Here is a 21,699-nt window from a genome sequence, read left to right as displayed (position 1 = left end):
GTGCAGTGAAATGACAGAACTTCTGATGATTATTAGTGTGTACAATTTCCATAACACTGACATCACAGAATTTTCCCAGCATGTTAGGTTTAGATTTCTTCTGTTTGTATTTCTAGCAGCTTTCAGAATATTACTAGGACTACATGGTTACAGTTTCCATTTCTGTCGGCATACCTGCAAGGTAGGAAAAGGCGTGTGTATGTGCAGGTAGGGGGAAGAAAAATTGGTTATTCAATTACTTTGTTTTGCCTTCTCTGCAACTTTACAGAGAAAAGAAGGCTAAGTAATTTAGTCTATTACCTCAATAGTGTATTTTCTCTAGACTTAACATTAAAAACCAGGTTAAAAGTGAAGGTTAAAGTATTGTTATAGCATTATCCAACAATCATCTGAATTACTTTGTATACTCCATCGTACTGATAATCAATTCTCCTGACCATGACTATGCACTCTGTAAAGTGCTGCATAAGAGGTCAGTGCTATATAAATACATAGTAATAATAATAATATGGTAGGACATTTGACTAGGACTACAATAGGAATTAGATTGTGAGCCCTTCTAAATACAGTCCGTGACATTGCTATGTCCTCTGTAAAGTGCTGCAGAAGCTGTCAGCGCTATCTAAATGCATAATAATTATAAGGCAGGACATCTGACTAGGACTACGGTAGGGATTAGATTGTGAGCCCTTTTAAATACAGTCATTGACATTACTATGTACTCTGTAAAGTGCTGGAGAAGATGTCAACGCTATACAGGTGAAACTTGAAAAATTAAATAGACTCATTACCTGCAAAGCAAGATATTTCAAGCCTTTATTTGTTATGTTGATGATTGTGGTTTACAGCTTGTGAAAACCCCAAAAATCAAAATCTCAGATTATTAAAATATTGTGAAAATGTTCAATATTCTAGTCTCAAAGTGTCAGACTCTAATCAGCTAATTAATCCAAAACACCTGCAAAGGGTTCCTATCTCATAGATTAGTTTCACCTTTTAAGTTTAATTATTGAAAAAAATGGACTTTTGCACAATATTCTAATTTTTTGGGTTTCCCCTGTATAAAAGCATGGTACTGTAGGACATTAGATTAGTGGTATGGTTAGGTTGTAAGTTCCTCTGAGGACAGTCAGTGACATGACCATGTACTCTGTAAATGCGCAACGGAAGATGTCAGCATTATATAAATACATTATATAAATACATCATAATAATACTTTTTGTGATGTATAAATAAATAGACTTGCCTTTATTTTCTGCACATAAAGAAACTAAAGTAAAACATTTTTAGCAGAGACAATGAAAAATATAATGCTACAGGTGATTTACATAAAAATTTATAATCCTAAATTATAATCTTATATAAATTTAATTTCTGTTGCTTTAACCGTGCTGCCCTCTAGTGGCTAAACACGTAGCAATCATACATTTCCAAAGCACTGAATAAATGTCTCTTGTTACCCTCTGTCCTGAAAAATCTCTTAAAAACCCAAGCTGCCTTTACTTTTGGTAGCCAAAGAATGATTGGTCAGGGGTGCAGTTCACAAGCATGAGGAACATTTAATCTAACTAAAATATCAGTTACTGTATGATAACTGCACACTAAGAGATTGCTATGGTAATGCTGACAATATAATACAAAAGTATTCAAAAAGATTAAACTTCACCTACCTGCATGGGAGAATACTGACTACGCTCTGGAGACATGTCTCTAGAAGCAAAACAAACATTCATTTTATTGCATCTACATCTGTATAACTAGTCACACATTATCCAATATTACACCACATGCATGTAGTATAAGGACCTGCCTAAACAATACATCTAAAGAACATGCAGTATGTTACTATATAACAAAATGTTGGGAAAAATTCTGCAAAGATTATTAATTCAGACTCTATATAAACAACATGCAGCCAACTAACAAAATGACTCTAAAAGGAATCATTTATATTAATAACCCTGTGTTCCTTTGTTCCTCAAAGGCAAAGAAGTTTCCATGGTTTAGCTACTACATATAATTTAATTATAAAAACACTGTATACATTCCAGAAAATATTTCTCCCGGAGTTGTATAGCATTCATAAAATACTAATATTTTAATTCAGCTACAGGTAAAAGAACAACGAAACAGTCAGCGCTTATGCTAGATAAGCCAAACAAACGGCACTGTACCAGATGTTGTGAGCATAAAACTCGTGAAACACTGTCTATTGTGCCATTAGGCCTCATTCGCGTTGTCTCCGCACAGAAACGTATCAAAAACGAGCAGAGAAAAATGCATGCGTTTGTATGCGTTTTTCACATGCGTTTGAGTGATTGACTTGACTTGCATTGGCATGCGTTTCTGTGTGCTACGCACAGACATGCATGCAACAATGCATGTCAAAACCGCGTACGGATAGAATGCGGTCCCATAGAAAATCATCGATTTTTTATGGACCTCACAAAACGCTTATTGCACACGTTGTTGAAAACGTGTGTAGTGTGAACGGGGCCTTAAAGAATTGTGTGTTATATTTACCAGCTGCTCATTATAAAAGGTAAGTGGTCTATCTCCAAACCATGGTAATAATTTTAACATCGCCTTCCTCCCCTTCCCCCATGGTGTTCCTTACCCTCTATATTTTAGAAGTGTCTCATTTTACTAGTACTTTAACACCCATTACAGTTAGGGGAGTAACTACTAGGGGTGTACAATCAAAGGCCTGAGTGGAAGATATTTCCCTGCATTCCTGGAGAGTACATTTAAATACTCCCCACAAACCAAACTCACTTCAGTTGGAAGGTTCCAATGCTGGACTGTACATCTTTGTATATTTGTGGAAAATTAGAATCTAGATATTACTAGATCTGACAAGAGATTCCATTTAAAGGCATGTAACTTAAATGCCTCATTCAGCTTGCAACATTTCTTTAAAGAGACTCCGTAACAAAAATTGCATCCTGCTTTTTATCATCCTACAAGTTCCAAAAGCTATTCTAATGTGTTCTGGCTTACTGCAGCACTTTGTACTATCACAGTCTCTGTAATAAATCAACTTATCTCTCTCTTGTCAGACTTGTCAGCCCGTGTCTGGAAGGCTGCCAAGTTCTTCAGTGTTGTGGTTCTGCTATGAACTCCCCCTTCCAGGCCCCTCTATGCACACTGCCTCTGTGTTATTTAGATTAGAGCAGCTTCTCTCTTCTCTCTTATCTTTTACAAGCTGGATAAATCGTCCTCTGAGCTGGCTGGGCTTTCACATAGTGAGGAATTACAGACAAGGGCAAAGCTGTTTGCAGGAAGAAAAGAGCAGCCTGAAACTTCAGTGCATGAGAAATGCAGGGGGAAAGAAACACACAAATGATCTCTTGATATTCAAAAGGAAGGGTGTATACAGCCTGCTTGTGTATGGATGTATTTTCTATGTGTGGACATACTGTACATCAACCTACTTCCTGTTTTGGTGGCCATTTTGTTTGTTTATAAACAAACTTTTTAAAACTGTTTTTAACCACTTTTAATGCGGCAGGGAGCGGCGAAATTGTGACAGAGGGTAATAGGAGATGTCCCCTAACACACTGGTATGTTTACTTTTGTGTGATTTTAACAATACAGATTCTCTTTAAGAAAAGAAAAGTGATTTCCTTGTGTTGAACATAATAGTTCTGAGCTAATGGTACACCTTTTGATGGAAGTGGAACCATCTAACACCTACAACACAGAGAAGGCAGCTGCAAATAACTATCCCACTCAGAGCAATAGGTGAATGTATCATGTCTAATGAAGAAACTTAGGGTTTCAAAAGCTTGCAAAAAAACTGCAGTTAGTCTTTAAAGTGTACCAGAGACGAGATTACCTAAAAGTTTTATGCATACCTGGGGCTTCCTCCAGCTCCATGCGCATAGATCGCTCCCACGCCGCCGTCCTCAGTCTTCTCACTCTTCGGTACCAGGTCCTGAAACTTCAGCCAGTCGTAGTCAGTTTGCACAAGAGAAGTGCGCCCTCTACATATCTCTCTGGCAGCCGCTGGAGAGATACGTAGAGGGCGCACTTCTCTTGTGCAGACTGGCTAAAGTTACGGGATTGGGTACAGAAGATGGAGAATGAACAATATATACACGGCTAGGGCTCTCGATATGTTGCCAGGTAAATCGATTTATTAATATTTCAATACTGCACAATATAGCTTAAATACATGTGAAAATTAGCCATCTAAAACAAATTAAAATAATTGTATTTTTCCGTTAAAAGGATATGTACATAGCTCTGACCAGTATCCACCTAATCTAAGCCGGCATATCACACACTGCCGCACTCTCATACAACCTGGGCGCCCATTGCATACTTCAATGGCCACAGTTCAATAAAGATGTCACTTGACCAGCGAGTAAGCACCCCATAGGGGGCAAAAGGTTCCACCTGTGTAACAGCAATACGTGGGAGCGACTCTGCAGCAGAGAGACTGTAGTTCCAAGCCAGTGCTTAGATAACAACACTGTCAGAGTAATACAAGGACAAACAGCCGTTTAATAGTATTCTTATCTCGTCACCTCCGACACTTGATCCACTTCAGTTGGTACCCACACTGTTGCCAGATGTCACTGAAGCTCACTGAGTCACCGGTTAAGAGTCCAGCAATATAAATCCCGCGCTGATGCAGCAGCCCTCACTTCTGCTTACATGAACTGAGCTGTCTCGCAACTTTGCCGGAACACATGGACACCAAAGAGCGATTCCGCCATTCAGTCAGCATGCAGCATACAGAGGGTGTTCCAGTGACAGTCTCCGCCCATTGACGCGTTTCCCACACCTTGATTGGGCGATTTGTCAGGATGTAAATTGGGGCAGTGTCAGTCTGTCTTTATACCTCCTTTTTCCTATGGCTCCTCCTCCCTTGGTCACATGTCACACAGCATCAACACAGGAGCTCGAAGCAACTCAGCAAGCCATTTAAAGGGGACATCACATTGTTCAATGCAAGGAGTCTGCATAATTCTTTATTTCCTCATCTTTATATAGGACATGCATCCTATATTATAGCAAATATTGTCCACTCCCCAATTAGTTTTTTCTCTACAGAAATCCATAAAAGAGGTTATTGTGGTCATGCATATCGCCATGAGTACCAATGCAGGGATATCATTTACAGGGGAGGCCAATGAAAGTGGGAAAGAAGCAAGTACAGCATAGGGTAACACATCAGTGCTGAGAGATACATATTCTCACTCATGCACCCTCCATGCACCACACCTATTTCTATTATCAGATCTATCTTAAAGCCTATCCCCCAAAATCTTTCAGTTATATACTGCTTTTTTCAAGAAAGGTTTTAAATCAAATTAAAGAGACACTGTAACATCAAAAAGATCCCCTGGGGGGTACTCACCTCGGGTGGGGGAAGCCTCAGGATCCTAATGAGGCTTCCCGCGCCGTCCTCGGTCCCACGGGGGTCTTGCTGCAGCCCTCCGAACAGCCGGCGACAGACCCGACTGTCAATTCAATATCTACCTTTGCTGGCTCCAGCGGGGGCGCTGTGGCTGCTTTCGGCTCGGAACTAGACGGAAATACCCGATCTCAGTCGGGTCCGCTCTACTGCACAGGCGCCGGAGACTTGCGCCTGCGCAGTAGAGCAGACCCGCCGGCAATCGGGTATTTCCGCCTCCTTCAGAGCAGACAGTCACCAGAGCGCCTGCGCAGGAGCCGGGAAGGTAAATATTTACGTCGCCGCTGTACGGAGGGCTGCAGCGAGACCCCCTTGGGACGGAGGACGGCATGGGAAGCCTCATTAGGATCCTGAGGCTTCCCCCACCCGAGGTGAGTACCATTTTAAAAATCCACATACATTCCTTGCAGAGAAGTTCATTCCTCCAATCCCCTCGCCTCCCAGAAATCCTTAGTTTATAAGTCCCCTTAAAAAGTGTACCCCGCAACCTAGATCCATGTTGTTCTGAATAATGTCTGCCAAGTGTTGTATCCATATTACTATTTGTAATGTTACACGTGTTCTAATATACGTGCTTTCAAAGCTCTTTCTGTCATCCCTATGTACATAAGGCCACAGGGACAGGTGATCATATATACAACATATTCAGTATTGCAATACCGAAGATGGAGAAGACGGAGGACGGTGGCGTGGGAGCGATCCGTGCGCATGGGGCTGGAGGAAGCCCCAGGTATGTATAAATCTTTTAGGTAATCTCGTCTCTGGTTTCCTTTAAAGGCATTATCTACAGCATCTTTTGTTTCTTTTAACAAATAAACACATTACCACTAAGCCGGGCTATGTGCAAAACATTGCGACATGATATCCCTGTGGGACCATTGTCAATGCTACAGCGATTTGTATAAATTGCAAACACGATGCATATAGCATTTGGGGGGCAACGGTGATGCGATTCTCATACCCCAAACAAGAATCGCAAATTGCATTTTTTCCATTGCAGTTTTTTCAGTATTTGCTATCACTTGCATTTTGCAATCCGAGTGTGAACCAGCCCTAGCAGTGATAGGATTCCTCTACCTGTGTCTGTTTGCTCTCTCCGCAGTTCTCCAGGGAAGAAATCCCTTGACTCCAGGGGGCTTTGGTTCTGGGGCATAAAGTTCCTTGGCTGTGCATTTTTTTCCAGAAACATTGGGCTTCTTAGTAGCAAAACCTGTAAATAAATGCATTAAGATGAGCTGCTGCGCTTAATATTATACTGTATGTAATACAGAGATTTTATTTTTTGAAATGAAGATATATTATGGTAGCACTTTACTGTTGAGTTAGTGTATTTAAGTGTGCGTAAAATGTCTCTAAAGGTGGCCACTAAAGACCCAATTTCTAGCAAAAAATTGTTAGAACGCTCAGAAATTCTGATCGGATTGGTTGTAAATAAATGGGCACAAATGATTACGAATGATTGTAAAAATAGTCGTCCAATTTGGATTTCCTTGTTGCTTGTGATAGATAGGAAGCAAAGATTGGCTTGTTGATGGTATAGTGAACGATTTCACTTCCGTTCATAATTTCTGTTCGCTCAAACGATTTTTCTCTAGAAATTGGACCGTTAGTGGCCAACTTAAGCTTTTGGTGGAAGAGTCTTCGTTGTGCTTGACATATATCCTGACTAAGCAGGAAAGTGAAATCAGGATGAGCTTGAATGTTCCCCATAAAATAATTAGCATGCTAATAAACACAATCATGAGCCTGAATTTTAAAACCACCTGTATATCTCTCTTGTGCTTCTAAAACAGCTCTGATCCTTTTAAGGATGGACTTCTAGTGTATGGTCTTATCTGCACCAAGACTTTATCAGCACATACTTTAAGTTATCTGCCATCATAGAATACCATTGCTATGCAGAGGTGTAGATGGCTTGCAGCAATCTTAATGTAGGTGGTCTTTGTCAAAGCTACAGCTACATGATCTTAGGCCGGTTGCACACCTAATAGCAGCGGTGAGAAATCACCCTTCATATGACCCTGCGCCACGGTGCGGAGTCAGGGTCATATGCATAGTACCTCCCCTTCTGCTGGGCAGGAAGTACATCACTGGGATTCCCTTCAGTTCGTGTATGCATGCTGCCCTGCACTCCCGCCATGCAAACTTACTGCGTCACCCTTTGATTTGCATTACTGCATAATCTGTGCGGTAAGCACAGATCATGCGGTAACGCACTGCAGCCTTTGCATCCACATTGCATCGATTTGGATACTTCCATGGCGTTGCACCACGTGAAGTGTGCAAGTCTCTATAGACTTGCAGGGCCCTTGCGAATGGTGGAGAGCAACGTGGTGCGACAGTGCACAAGGGGCCTTTATGAAAACTTGATTCATCAAACCTTGAAAACGCACATGGGAGCGAGTAAGGAGCCTATATACACGCATTGGTGGCAGGCAGCCGAGGCAGGATTTATATGCGCCATCCTGTATAAGGACTGTGGTGGCAGAGATGCACATCCTTTAGACTGTTGGCATAACCCTTAGTGCTGAAACAGCCTAGATCAGGGGTAGGGAACCTATGGCTTGGGAGCCAGATGTGGCTCTTTTGATGGCTACATCTGGCTCACAGACAAACCAGTTAGAGGTTGATTCACTAAGCTACACTGCTCAAGATGCGCAGCTTAGTGTGGCAGCGTAAGTAACATTTTCAAAGTAGGCACTCTACTGCTGTAGTATGCACTACTAACTTACTGGCACTCCCCCCAAAACGAACGGCTACTCCAATTGTCCCACTCTGGATCCTGTCAGGTCCAGTGACTTTGTAGGACGAGATCCCCACACTTTGATTGGCCCAATAGGCTGCCTGTCACTTACAGGGATCTTGTCCTACAAAGTGAATCAACCCCCAAGTCAACTAGCTAATTGTACAAGCTGTTAGTTAGTATTTTTCCTGCCTGGCTCTCGGGTAAATTGCTGATGTTGCTGAAACCCAAGAGAAGTGTCTGACACTTCCGCTGCCCGGAGGATAAACTATATACACATCACCATGGCAACAGGGACATAAGCCCTCTACTACACATGCGCACTGTCCCAGTTTGAAACATATTACATGGCTCTCAGGAAAATACATTTTAAAATATGTAGCATTTATGGCTCTCTAAGCCAAAAAGGTTCCTGACCCCTGGTCTAGATGATAGATCTGATGGGAAAAACACATCTGACACTTTCATGATGCAGAAGATAGATGTCCAAGCTTCCTTTTATTGTAATTGTATATGTATTTATATGAGCTGATTCATTGAGTAATGGAGCTCATCAAATATCATTTGTTTTCTAGGAGTTTCCCATTTTTTTTAATAAACAAAAATTATATGAAACGTGTGCTTAAAATGCCTTTCTGTCGGTGCCCTGATCAATGACGAAAAATACCATCATAACTGATCTCAGCCTCATACTATAAAATTGACTTGTCACCTCCTCCTAGAAATCTGAATTTTTTTAAGTGTTTCCACTGCCTCCAGTATCATCACCTCACTTGGAAGCCTTGGTAGGTCTCAGGACGTCACTGGTCCCAGCTTGATAAAATCTCCAAGCCGCGACCTGATCCAGGATATCGTCCACAAACGCCGAGTATCGTGGAGCTGCTTTTAATTTGATTCAGAATTACATGGTGAAGGGGTATAACCAAGGTTAGAAAGCAGAGAGTGCTTGTTGAAAATAAAAGAAATGACAAGTATATGAAGAGGATACATTTTGTTCTACCTTATGGTTGGTTGTCCAACAAGAGGCATTGTACACAAGTTTTGGCTGATTTTTCAGAAGGAGTGTGGTCTCTTGTTTAGGGAATTCCTCTTATTTGCCAACAGACAATAAGAGGAATTCAGTAGGGGCAAAACCATTGTCAATTTGTGTGCGGGGAGGGGGTGTTTCTTGAACAAGATTGTAGGTTTTTGGTCTGGTTGCAAAAAGAGTACCTATCTGACTCTTTTGTTGGTTGCATTTGAAATACCGGTATGTCTGTCAAAGACATTATCTGCATATTACTGAAATTTGAAACAGTATTAATTTTTTAAGAATGCTGGCTTAGTAAGCTACAATGTATTTGTAGTTTTTTTTTTTTTTTTTTTTTGTAATTTTTTTACACAACTCTGCATCTAGGCACAACAGTGGCAGTGTGGCTTCAGAGGCAATGACAACTGCTTGTCAAGCAGTAACACATGCAACTCCAGTATGATATGCAGTATAGTATAGTTATTTTCCACAATCAATCACAGTTTTATGTGCTGGGAATAATATTCATACCAATACGTATAGTGTTCTTCCCTTTCAGCCCATTCCACATACTGGAAGACCTCCTGGTTTTTGGACCTTCTTTTGATGACGGAGATGAGAACCATTTGTACTGTTAGAAAAGGAGAATATGAATGAAAGTCAGCATAGGCTTCATGGACTGACCACTCTGCTGAATGAGTACAATGCCTCTAAAGAATCTCATTAACGGTGCAATTTTAGCAAACGATCGACTTTCTGGTACAATAACTGCAATCAGATTGTAGAGTGATAATGGTGCAAATCAACCACAAATTATCCTATTATCAATTGAATTATCAATACATTTTGCGGATAAATTCTATTTTAAATGATTAAATTGTTTATATTTTCAACTCCATTTATGGGGCTATTCAATTATTTACGATAGTTTCCTTTCGATCACTATTATTGGACCGAAGTTTGATCATTTGCTAAAATTGCACTGTTAATGGCCACCTTTTTTTCTTTTTCTTTTTTTAAATCCATCTAAAGCAGAGATGACAAACCGGTCCTTCGAGGGCCGAGGTCCTCACACATTTTTGACACAGCTCAAATGAATTGATGGGTCTGAATCAAAAAAGGTGTGGCCCATCAGGTAGAACACATTCCTCTCTTTCTTAGTTCACCCTATACACTGGCATGGATCTGGCCCTCCGGGCCTAGAGTCCGGCACCTGTGATCTAAAGTAAAAACGATTCCACAAAAGCCTTTTTTTTATACATTTGATGCTGTTCACTTGCAATTGATCTTTGTCACTGCTGTCCACATGAAAAGCTGTGAAGAGTGGGCAGCACTGATTTTACTTGACCTTGATATACATTCCAATAACAGGAGCTTAGAGCAAGTATAAGATATCCTATCCTGCAAATAAAGCAATGCCAAGGATTTGCAAAAAGCAAGATGGCTGCTAAATGGAACACTGACAGCACATTTTACAGCAGCAAGATGACAATGTGCTCAAGTAGCCCAATCTTATTTAGATATAGAACGAACACTAGACATCCAGGTTAAGAAAAAGTTTAGCTCAGGATTTTATTTTTTTTTGCAAATAAACAGGGACAGGAAAACAGTGGGGGAAATGATTTACCTGCCTTCCCGTTCTATAATTTAAAAGATTTTAGATAGGCTATTGTATTGTGTAACTTTAAGTATACCTGAGATGAAAAGGTCTCCGGTTTTATACTTACCTGGGGCTGCAGTAAGCACTGCGCATGGGCAGAATGCTCCCGGCCACAGGAGTGCATTAGCAGCACGCGCAGGGCCGGGACACGCATGCACGACTCGACCAGACTCCTGGGCTGTCCAGCTGGGGACAGGAGCCACCCAGGAGACTGTGAGGGTCTCAAGGGATCTTAAAGAGACTCTGTAACATTAAAAAGATCCCCTGGGGGGTACTCACCTCGGGTGGGGGAAGCCTCCGGATCCTAATGAGGCTTCCCACGCCGTCCTCTGTCCCACGGGGGTCTCGCTGCAGCCGACTGTCAGTTCAATATTTACCTTTGCTGGCTCCAGCGGGGGCGCTGTGGCGACTTTCGGCACGGAAATAGACGGAAATACCCGATCTCCGTCGGGTCCGCTCTACTGCGCAGGCGCCGGAAACTTGCGCCTGCGCAGTAGAGCAGACCCGACGGCGATCGGGTATTTCCGCCTACTTCGGCGCCGACAGCCGTCAAGAGCGCCTGCGCAGGAGCCAGGAAGGTAAATATTACGTCACCCCTGCACGGAGGGCTGCAGCGAGACCCCTGACGGATGGAGGACGGCGTGGGAAGCCTCATTAGGATCCGGAGGCTTCCCCCACCCGAGGTGAGTACCCCCCAGGGGCCGTTTTGTCGTTACAGTTCCTCTTTAAGAAAGCCCCAGGTAAGTATGGAACCTGAGAATCCTTGCACACTGGCACTGTGAACCTGAATTGCATTACCCTTTCTTACCACATGGTGCTGCTAGTGCACTTAAGCTTCCCTTTAAAGAGAACCCGAGGTGGGTTTGAAGAATGTTATCTGCATACAGAGGCTGGATCTGCCTATACAGCCCAGCCTCTGTTGCTATCCCAAACCCCCCTAAGGTCCCCCTGCACTCTGCAATCCCTCATAAATCACAGCCACACTGCTGACAAACAGCTTGTCAGAGCTGGCTGTGTTTATCACTATAGTGTCAGTCTGTACTGCCCATATGCATCGCCAACTAACGCAGCTCCCCGCCCTTTTGGCTAGGGAGAGTGCGGAATTTTTATCACTCCGGCCGCAAGGTCGGGGCCAGCTTGCTGACACCGGGGACTTTGGTTCCCACCCGGCTCCCTCTCGGGGGAGCCACCCGGACCATGTGGGATGCCACATGGCCAGGCCTTTTGGGTAACCACTGGGCACAGTAGGGGTCCTCCTCGGAGGACTCCAGGATCCTTCAACCCCTCGGGTGTTGGAGGATGCCACCCCCTGAGCCGATGGCAAAGGGGGAAGGTTCCCTTCGGGGAACAACCGGAAGGGCCCTGCTGTATTGTGGGGCCCGTGGCTACTCGTGCACGTTTTGTGGGGGTGCTTTAGGGCACTCACGCTTTTTCCGTGCACGGGGCTAATAGCCTTGCTGACCGGGACTCCTGTTGCATGCAACAGGAGCCAAGACAAGCTAAAAAAAAAAAAAAAAAAAAAAAAAAGTCAGTCTGCTGCTCTCCCCGCCTCCTGCAGAACTCTAGTCCCCGCCTGCATCCCTTCCCTCTCTGCTGATTGGAGGGAAGGGACGGGGGCAGGAACTAGAGCTATGCAGGAGGCGGGGGAGCAGCTGAGACTGACACTACAGATGTAAACACAGCCTCACAGCACGGCTGTGATTTATAAAGGGATTGCAGAGTGCAGGGGGACCTTAGTGGGGTTTGGGATAGCAACAGAGGCTGGGCTGTATAGGCAGATCCAGCCTCTGTATGCAGATAACATTCTTTAAACACACCTCGGGTTCTCTTTAAAGAGACTCCTAAGTCTCATAAAATTCCCGTTTTTATTTTAAAAATGTGTTTAACATCATAGCCCTACCTAAAACGCTGCATCCCCGCGGCTGTAATCTTACTAAATCCCCCCTCCCTCTCCCCCGCAAAATCCACAACATTCTTGGTCGTGGATTTTGATGCTGTTGGATGCAGAGCTTTCAGCCGCGTATCTCCGACTCTCCCCCGCCCCTCTCAGTGAAGGAAGACTGAGAGGGGCGGGCGGAGGTGGCGTTCCGGGCTGATAAGACGCGTGGAGAGGCAGAGCTGCAGTTGAAAGCTCTGCCTCTCGTGGAAGCGCTGCCCAGATTGCATTCCCAGGGATTTTGGGGGGGATTCAGTGAGATTACAGCCACGGGGATGCGGTGTTTTAGGTAGGGCTATAATGTTAAACACATTTTTTAAATAAAAACATGAATTTTCTTTCAGTCTCTCTTTAAGAACTAACATGATCAAATTAATCATCAGTTTTTTTTTAAAAAAAAAGGTAATCTAGATTTTCTATTTAAACTTGGATCTGGAATAGGGGGCTTTGGTAGAGGCTGTGGTTGGCCTGCCACTCTGTAGTGTAAATATCAGGACACATGCTCGATAACTGTCACCTGGAACGATCATTTCGGGTGACAGGTTTATGAATAGGCACTAGCTTGCTAATCTTTCACAGCTAGAAAGCAGTTTGACTGCAGTGAAAGCATGTTTGTAATTTATACAAAGAAAAACTCAACATTTTTGCATTTGTTGTAATAAATGTCATTTATGAAACATACCTCTGAGTTGGTGTCATGCCCATTTAGAAGTACCCTTTCAATGACAGACTTCAGCAAAGCATGATCTAAAAGGAAAAAGACATAGGCTAAGAGTTCAGATCAAAGCTGAATATAGCGAATACATTGTGCTGTCTAGAAGCCTTAGGCATAGGTAAAGGGACCCTACTATTACAGCAAATGCGAAGCAAAAAGAAAAAACAGATAGTCACATATGGAGAAGGAATACTCTGAATCCCATACAGCTTTCCTGGTCATCTCTCTGAGTCCTCGAACCATTGCGGTCCACCGTTTAAATTTCATGCCTTCGGAAGCACTCATGTCTCAGAGTGTTTCCAAAGATGGGTGGCTCTGTACTGTGAGTGTTCACTAGCGCATGCGCAGTACTGATCCGCTTGCTTTCAGAAGTACTCAGGATCAGGAACAAGTGCTTTTGAAGGCTTTTGAGGACTCTCAAAGGCATATTCAACCAGTTGGGGGGGGGGGGGGGCAGCAGCAGTGGACCAAGGACATGGAGAGATGACTGAGAAGGCTCTATGGCAGAGGTGTAAAAAAGGCCTGGGGCCATATCGCTGGTGAGATTGCTAGGGGGCCGACCTAATCACAATTTTTGCTAATTGCCCCTAGTTACACAATGCCTACTACTACTGCCTACTTTATTAAGCAGAACATTTAAACAGGAAATAAACCATAAACTGTGTGCAGTTAGTATATCCCTTTCCGTAGGCAAGCATATTGCTGCTGGCACAGTGGCTGCTAATGAGTGGCTGCTGGTGGTGGCACAGTAGTAGCTGATAACAAGTGGCTGCGATTATTAATCAATAGCTGCTGCTACTGCTGTTGGCATAGTGGATGCTGCTAGTGAGTACTGCTACTGGCATAGTCGCAGCTGTTAGTAAGTGGCTGTTAATGATGCTAGCATAGTGGCAGCTGCTAGTGAGTGCGTTACTGCTGCTGGCTTAGTGGCGGCTGCTGGTAAATGGCTTTTACTGCTGCTGGCATAGTGGTGGCCGCTAGTGTGTGGCTGCTACTGCTGCTAGTATAAATGCCACTGAAAATGAGTGGCTGCTACTGCTGCTGGCATAGTGTTGGCTGCTGGTGTGTGGCTGTAAATGAGTGATGTTACTGCTTCTGGATCAGTAGCAGCTGCTGCTGGCATAATGGTGGCTGCTAATAAGTGGCTGCTGCTATTCGGCAGGGGCTGCTGCTGCCACGGTGGTGGATGCTGTTAGTACAGCAATGTTACAGTGGTGGCTGCTGCTGGCTTATTAGTGGATGCTCCTAGCACAGTTAGTAGAGTAAATGCAAATATACTCACAAAACAGGATCACCTCAAAGGTAACCACTGTAATAGCAGGTGGGGAGATTAGATCTGATCCCACTCAGAATCAAGAACTTGCTCTCCGTAGATCAAGAAAAAAGGGGATGTCACCCCTCCACCAAGGGTGGACTTAGAACAATGTAACAGGGATACAAAGGCGCCAGAAGAATAAAAATGTCTAAAAAGTTTAAAATTTGTGGAAGCAGTGGTGGACTTACCTCCTCCAAACAGACACCAAATATGCCAACAAAGTTCAGCAGAACAAATGTATTTACATACTCCAGGGGAAAATGCAACAAGTTGTGCAGGTTTGACCCCGCTTCATCAGGCAATAGGTAGGAGTAGGCACAGTTCAGGTCTGTATCTGGCCAAGTGCCTCTGTGACACTGTCACAGAGGCACTTGGCCCAGCTACAGACCTGCACTGTACCTACTTCTACCTACTGTAGTTCTGCACCTGCGCAGTTCACCACGGCCCACGTGGCCGTGGTTGACAGCGGCGCTTCGCGCAGCCGCACTAAGGCTGATAATTCCTTCAAGTACAAAGTCATATTCCTTACCAATCAGTGGGTTTTTTCTTATATCCAAAACTATCAGAGTTGTGTTGGTTTCCAAGGCATGCATGAAAGCCTTTGCCCCCTCATTGGATATCCCACATTGCTGCAAATCCAATGCTAGAGGAGAGAAAGACATGACACAGGCATCAATCTATCCTCTCTTCCACAAGAACTACAAAAACAATGCACAACAAAGAAAGATATCAGTAGTTTAATGTTGGGCAGAGGTTTCATCTAGACCTTCTGGAGTCTCTACAGAAGCATCATAAAGTTGAAATCAAACCCTGCTACCGCCACACACTCGACTGACCCCTTTGGAGTGAGATCTTTCTAGCATACCAGGTTGATTTTGGGTAGAAATCGATTGAAACCATGGTCAGTGGCCATGTTGCGGATATTGATGCTACAAATTAAGAACTGTAGGGACACCGTAAAGTGAACCTAAACCCAGTAAAAAAAAAGTTTCACTTACCAGGGGCTTTTACCAGCCCCCTGCAGCCATCCTGTGCTCTCTATGTCCCTCCCGGAACCTCTGGTCCCCCGCCGCCAGCTAGTCGGCAGGCCGCCACGCGTATCATTGCATGCGTTACCGTGGTTACAAGACGCTATAGCGGGTATCAACATTTATCTTTGTATGCGCTGGGACAGAGCACGGTCACAAATTATAGACCAATTCTTGCCCAAAGCAATCTTGGTTTATATTTAAAGCAAACCTGCAAGGTTAATTTAAAAAAAAGTTGGATTCTTACCTCAGGAGAGGGAGCCTCTAAAATCCTCCAGAGGAGTCCCCCATCCTTCACCAGGCCGTTCCAGTGATGGGATCCCTGATGCGTGGCCACACTGCGTCTGCACAGTAGCATGGGCCCGCTCAGGCTTAGGCACAGAAAGCCAAGACCGATCATGTCTGTGCTACTGTGTAGGAGACGGGTCTTTCAAGGGACACAGTGCTAGAATGGCCAGGAGGAGAAGGAGGAAGAGAAGTGGGGAAACCTCTTGAGTATCCAGAGGCTTCCCTGTAGAATCCCCATTTAGAGCACTTTTTTAGCTACAAGTATCCCTTCAAGTATGTAAGGTATAATGCATTATTGATGAAAACCTCACTTTAAAAATGTTAACCATATTTACATAGAAAGACACTGAGACTTAAAGAGAATCTGTATTGTTAAAATCGCACAAAAGTAAACATACCAGTGCGTTAGGGGACATCTCCTATTACCCTCTGTCACAATTTCGCCGCTCCTCGCCGCATTAAAAGTGGTTAAAAACAGTTTTTAAAAGTTTGTTTATAAACAAACAAAATGGCCACCAAAACAGGAAGTAGGTTGATGTACAGTATGTCCACACATAGAAAATACATCCATACACAATCAGGCTGTATACAGCCTTACTTTTGAATCTCAAGAGATCATTTGTGAGTTTCTTTCCCCCTGCATCTCTCATGCACTGAAGTTTCAGGCTGCTCTTTTCTTCCTGCAAACAGCTTTGCCCTTGTCTGAATTTCCTCAGTATGTGAAAGCCCAGCCAGCTCAGAGGACGATTTATCCAGCTTGTAAAAGATAAGAGAGAAGAGAGAAGCTGCCCTAATCTAAATAATACACAGGCAGTGTGCACAGAGGGGCCTGGAAGGGGGAGTTCATAGCAGAACCACAACACTGAAGAACTTGGCAGCCTTCCAGACACAGGCTGACAAGTCTGACAGGGGAAAGATACATTGATTTATTACAGAGACTGTGATAGTAGAAAGTGCTGTAGTAAGCCAGAACACATTAGAATAGCTTTTGGAACTTGTAGGATGATAAAAAACAGGATGCAATTTTTGTTACGGGCCTCTTTAAACATCTCAATCCCCCTCTTATTTCTCATTTTACCGTAATTACTCATACCTTTTAACCACAGATCCTCTGTAAGTACTTCTGCTAAAGCTTTTGCTCCCTGGTCATCAACAAGTGGGTTGTAGTTGAGGGAGATTCGCCTCAATCCAGTCATACAATCAAGGTCAGGTCTTCTGTATCGTAGACTTTCTGCCCAAGCCTCACTGTGCCTCCTTGTTGCCTGGTGCTGATAGAACAACTATGGTAATAGCAGTCCTACTACATATACTGATGCTTTATCATTAAAAGACAAATACTGTATCAGACTCAAACCATTCATCCAGTGTCACTTTTAGTCTTGACCTCCCTCCAAAACTTTTTTTAGAAAGCAATATATAACAGAGCAAAAAAAAAAAGCCATACAAATTACACACTCCTTTTAAAGCTGACTCTGTAGCCATACACACAATGACCCTATCTTTGTATAGGAAGTATCTGTGTTCTAGACCAATAGCAATAACCTGTTAAGATGACCATACACTATTTAATGTGCTCATACTATACACAATTTCAATCAAATTTGCATTCTAATCCCATCAAAATGAATGCTTACCCATATTCCACATCCCATTCTTTCACTTTTTACTTGAACCACACAAAGAAGATCTAATTGGCTACTGAAAGGAACAAACAGCACCACCAGAGCGCGTGTTGCACAATTAGTTCAACCTGCAATACCTAGGTAGTGCATACATTAGCATCACATGGTACCTTGGCAATGTGCATATTACCTAGGCAACGTAGGCCATGCTAATTTTGCAACGCACTCTTCCTTATTGATGGGGTTACCAGTAAAATTTCCATGTGCTTCCTGCACATGCCAGCTTTACCACAGATTAGTGAATATACCCCATGGCCTAGGTGTAGAGAAGTCAGTGTGCAGACAGAACACAGGCCTATACTACCCAATGGTAATCTCTAGTCACCACATATATTCCCACACACCTGTCTTTTCATTTTACACTGGTAATTCCCTGTCATTGGCTATTTATAGGCTGTTCTCAACCAAGGGGGACAGTCAAGGTAGTCTAAAGGCTAGTACACACTAGCAATTTTGATTGACCAATGATTGCTCAATTTTACCACCTCCATGTAGTATGACCATTTACCTATATAATCTGCATAGAATTGAAAATCTGTTTGGCCCTCATACTACATGGAGGTGGTAAAATTGAGCAATCATTGGTCAATCAAAATTGCTAGTGTGTACTAGCCTTTAGGCGAGAATCTAGAGGTAGTACATGTGTCTCAAGTCTGCTTAATGATCTAACAATCCAGCCCTTTAAAGAGGAACCAAACTAATAAAAAAAAAAAAAAAAAGAAGTTAACACAATAACTAGCTAAACTTTCCCAACTGTTCAACATTTCTGTTAAATGGGTTGTATCAAATTCGGGCTACCACCATCTTAAAAGCGCAAAATCTATTCAGTTTTTCTGCGCTTGTGATTCAGGGAGCCTTCTGAAGGAGGTGCTCCTAGGAGCATTTATGACACTGGAACCCGAAATGCCACAGTGGTTGGGGAAAGGCCACATTACCTAATAAGGTAATAGGATGGATAACAAACTGTACAGTAGGGGGAGAATAAACTATACAATATATGTAAGGAGGTCATTAGTAAGCACCCCACATTTTACCACGCATCCACTTTAAAGCATCGCTGACACAAGATAAGCTACCTAAGGTATGCTCATGCTGGGTCCAAATCCTCTGTCTGTATCTTTCTCCCCCCCCATCCCCGTAATCACTGCTTGAAAAAAATATTACTTAAAAAGTCCATTTTTTTTTTTTTTTTATATATATATATATATATATATAGACAGGAAGACTTGGGCTTTGCTGCAGTGTTCTCTCCTATCACCCTCACTGTCATTCCCTCCATTTTTCCAGCTCCTTAAAGTGTACCTGAGATGAAAAAAGATCATAACATTTATAATTACCTGGGGCTTCCTTCAGCCCCCTTGCCATCCGCCCGGGATGCTCTGATCGTCAGCTGGCTGGCCCCGGTCTCTCCCTCCAGTCGCCATGTATGCCGCATGCACAGCACAACTACATACGCCCCCATCACACTCCCATAGACGAAAATCTTTAATAACTTAACTTTGATGGCACATTTTTAAGGTGTTTAAATGTCAAAAATGTATATTTTAGTAATTACCTTGATAATATTAGCAATACATTCAGCTCCTCGATAGGTCAGATTGCATCCAGTAAAATTTATCATCTTGATTGTTGGAGAATTTTTCACACTTTGACAAATGACTGCAAGAAGATGGCATGTTCATAATTTTTCAGGTAATAAGTTATTATAGCAGGTCTGAGTATGAGTACAAAGTAAAAATACAAATAAAAAATAAATAATACTGCAGCCTTAGTTCCCAAGCTTTTATGAGAACATTAGTCCTCCTCAGTGTCGTCCCACCCCCCCCCCCCCCCCAACAAATCAAATTTGCAATCAAAGTGCAGACTTGCTCGGTGCTGGTATCACACGCTAGCTTCTGTACCAATACAAAGATCAGCACTGGGTCATGGGGAAATTGTGGAAACATTCAGACTCCCTATATAGCTGGAGAACTTTCCAGGAAAGTCTAGTGATTTTTCTTATTTATTAGGTTTAGCATTGAAATTTTGTTTTTGAAGTGTTCTTTCAATTGGATTTAATCAGGAAATTATTAAGTATGTATCTTAAATCAAACTGTGGTATTAGGCCTCTTTCACATTGGGACGTTGCGTTTGATGCGACGTTAAAGTCGCACAATGTGCCCCTAACGCAGCGCATGTAGGTTATGAAATTGGACGTTATTTTGCACTGCGTTATGTGTCTCTCGGTGCGCCGTTTTCATTGCATACTGATGGAACGAAAACGGCGCATGCGTTACTTTTTAAAAAAAAAAAAAAAAAAACTTACTGAGCATGTGCAACACACGTAATGCAGCAAATGTATTGCTAAATGCACAGCATGCAGCACTTTCTAAATATTGCTACACGTTACACACAACTCGTGCACTGTGAATGTCGCACAGACTTTGTATTGCTGTGCGTTAGTCTGCGATATAAAATTTTCTAACGTGCGACTTTAACGTCGCACTGTGAAAGAGGCCTTAATTTACAGCCAAAACTCCAACTCTAACGGGCAAGCTTTACAAGTACAAGAATGGCCATAGAGAACAATATGGTTACTGTCACAAAGTCTGAGGACTTTGCAATACTAGAAACGTATTTATTGCAGCAGTAAAGTGACTCTCTTCAGCTGAGAAAAACGATTTCCAAGTGGAAAAAAAAAAAAATTTCCAAGTAAAGGTGCCATGTGGAGCACTTTACAAACCTGAAGGATGTATTTGAAAACATTTAGGGCTCGTTCACACTAAAGGTGCCCATACACGGTAAAATTTTTCATTTTTTTTTCGATTAGATAATTTACTCCGATTATTTCGTTAGATCGAATATAGAGATTTTTCAGCAAGTCCGATCAGATTTTTCTGGGGGAAAAAAAAAAAAAAAAAAAAAAAAAAAAAAAGGGATAATCGTTCAAATTTCTTGATCGAAAAAAAAAATATTTTCAACTTTCATTCGATTCGATCATTTAGATCGAATAAACGGGAAAATCAAACGTTTTTATTGTATCGTGTATGGGCACCATAAGGGTGTTTTTGCCCTTTTTCCAGCACAGGCGATTTTCACAATTGCCCACAAAACGCTTGTGCATGACTCTCTGAGAAGGTTCATATCAGCACGTTGCGTCCGCTTTGCACAGAGATTGTATTCGTGGTTTTTAGAATAAATACATTGTATTTATTCTTTTCCGGGTCAAAGAGTTCGCTTCCTGACTTGCGTCAGAGAATGAATGACAAAACCGCTTTGGAAAAGCGCTTAGAAAAGCGATTTTACCAAAAACACAGCGTGCAGTGGAGCGCCGGGAGGAAGAAAAACCACCGCACAAAATCGCAAAATGCTTGCGTTTACGATTTTAGATGTGAATGAGGCCTTAATGTTTCGAGTTAAATACAAAACAATCTTTGCTGAACACACATAAAACAAATATTTTAATATACGGTAGTTTTAGTCACCTCCCAGACCCAAAACATACTCACTGCAGTACACAGAAAATCAGCAGCAACAACAACCTCTTTGTTTCTCTCTCCTGTAACATGTTTTCATGCATTGGGAGCTTGACAGAACTGCACAGAAGTAGGTGGATTCAGAGCGAAGGTATTCTTACTTGAAATGTGCGTTGAAATGAAAAGTGCCCAGACAGCATTGGCTGCATCTGTGGCAAAAGAACCTCAGCACCATAGCTACTGGCACCAAAATTGCAGATCATTTATGTATTCTTAGTCTTGTTTATTTCAGTGCTAGATGGTTTTAATACAGGCTTCAGGTGATCTCGGCACTGGGGATTTGGGCACTGGATTTCTTCATAAGTTGTTTTGGCCATTTTCTGGATGCGGGTTTAGTCAAGATGATAGAATGAGTATATGGTTAGGTTTGCAAGGCCAGAAT

At 42.7% G+C, this 21,699-nt stretch overlaps 1 protein-coding gene across 2 annotated transcripts in view; it reads right to left on the bottom strand.

The window, feature by feature from the left end:
- Positions 1–21,699, bottom strand: part of CEP78 (centrosomal protein 78) — a 70,155-nt gene that overhangs the window by 27,761 nt on the left and 20,695 nt on the right. For both annotated transcript variants that reach the window (XM_068236727.1, XM_068236735.1), the window contains exons 5-11: positions 19,358–19,461; positions 17,214–17,388; positions 15,334–15,447; positions 13,457–13,521; positions 9,710–9,809; positions 6,504–6,636; positions 1,672–1,711 (exon numbers count right to left, since the gene is read on the bottom strand). In XM_068236727.1, coding sequence (XP_068092828.1) covers positions 1,672–1,711; positions 6,504–6,636; positions 9,710–9,809; positions 13,457–13,521; positions 15,334–15,447; positions 17,214–17,388; positions 19,358–19,461 — 731 coding nt within the window. The remainder of the gene's footprint in view (positions 1–1,671; positions 1,712–6,503; positions 6,637–9,709; positions 9,810–13,456; positions 13,522–15,333; positions 15,448–17,213; positions 17,389–19,357; positions 19,462–21,699) is intronic.

Source organism: Hyperolius riggenbachi, chromosome 1 (assembly GCF_040937935.1).
Source record: "Hyperolius riggenbachi isolate aHypRig1 chromosome 1, aHypRig1.pri, whole genome shotgun sequence".
Lineage (NCBI taxonomy): Eukaryota > Metazoa > Chordata > Amphibia > Anura > Hyperoliidae > Hyperolius > Hyperolius riggenbachi.
Note: the sequence above shows the minus strand (reverse complement) of the source record. Positions and strands in the feature narration are given on the sequence as shown.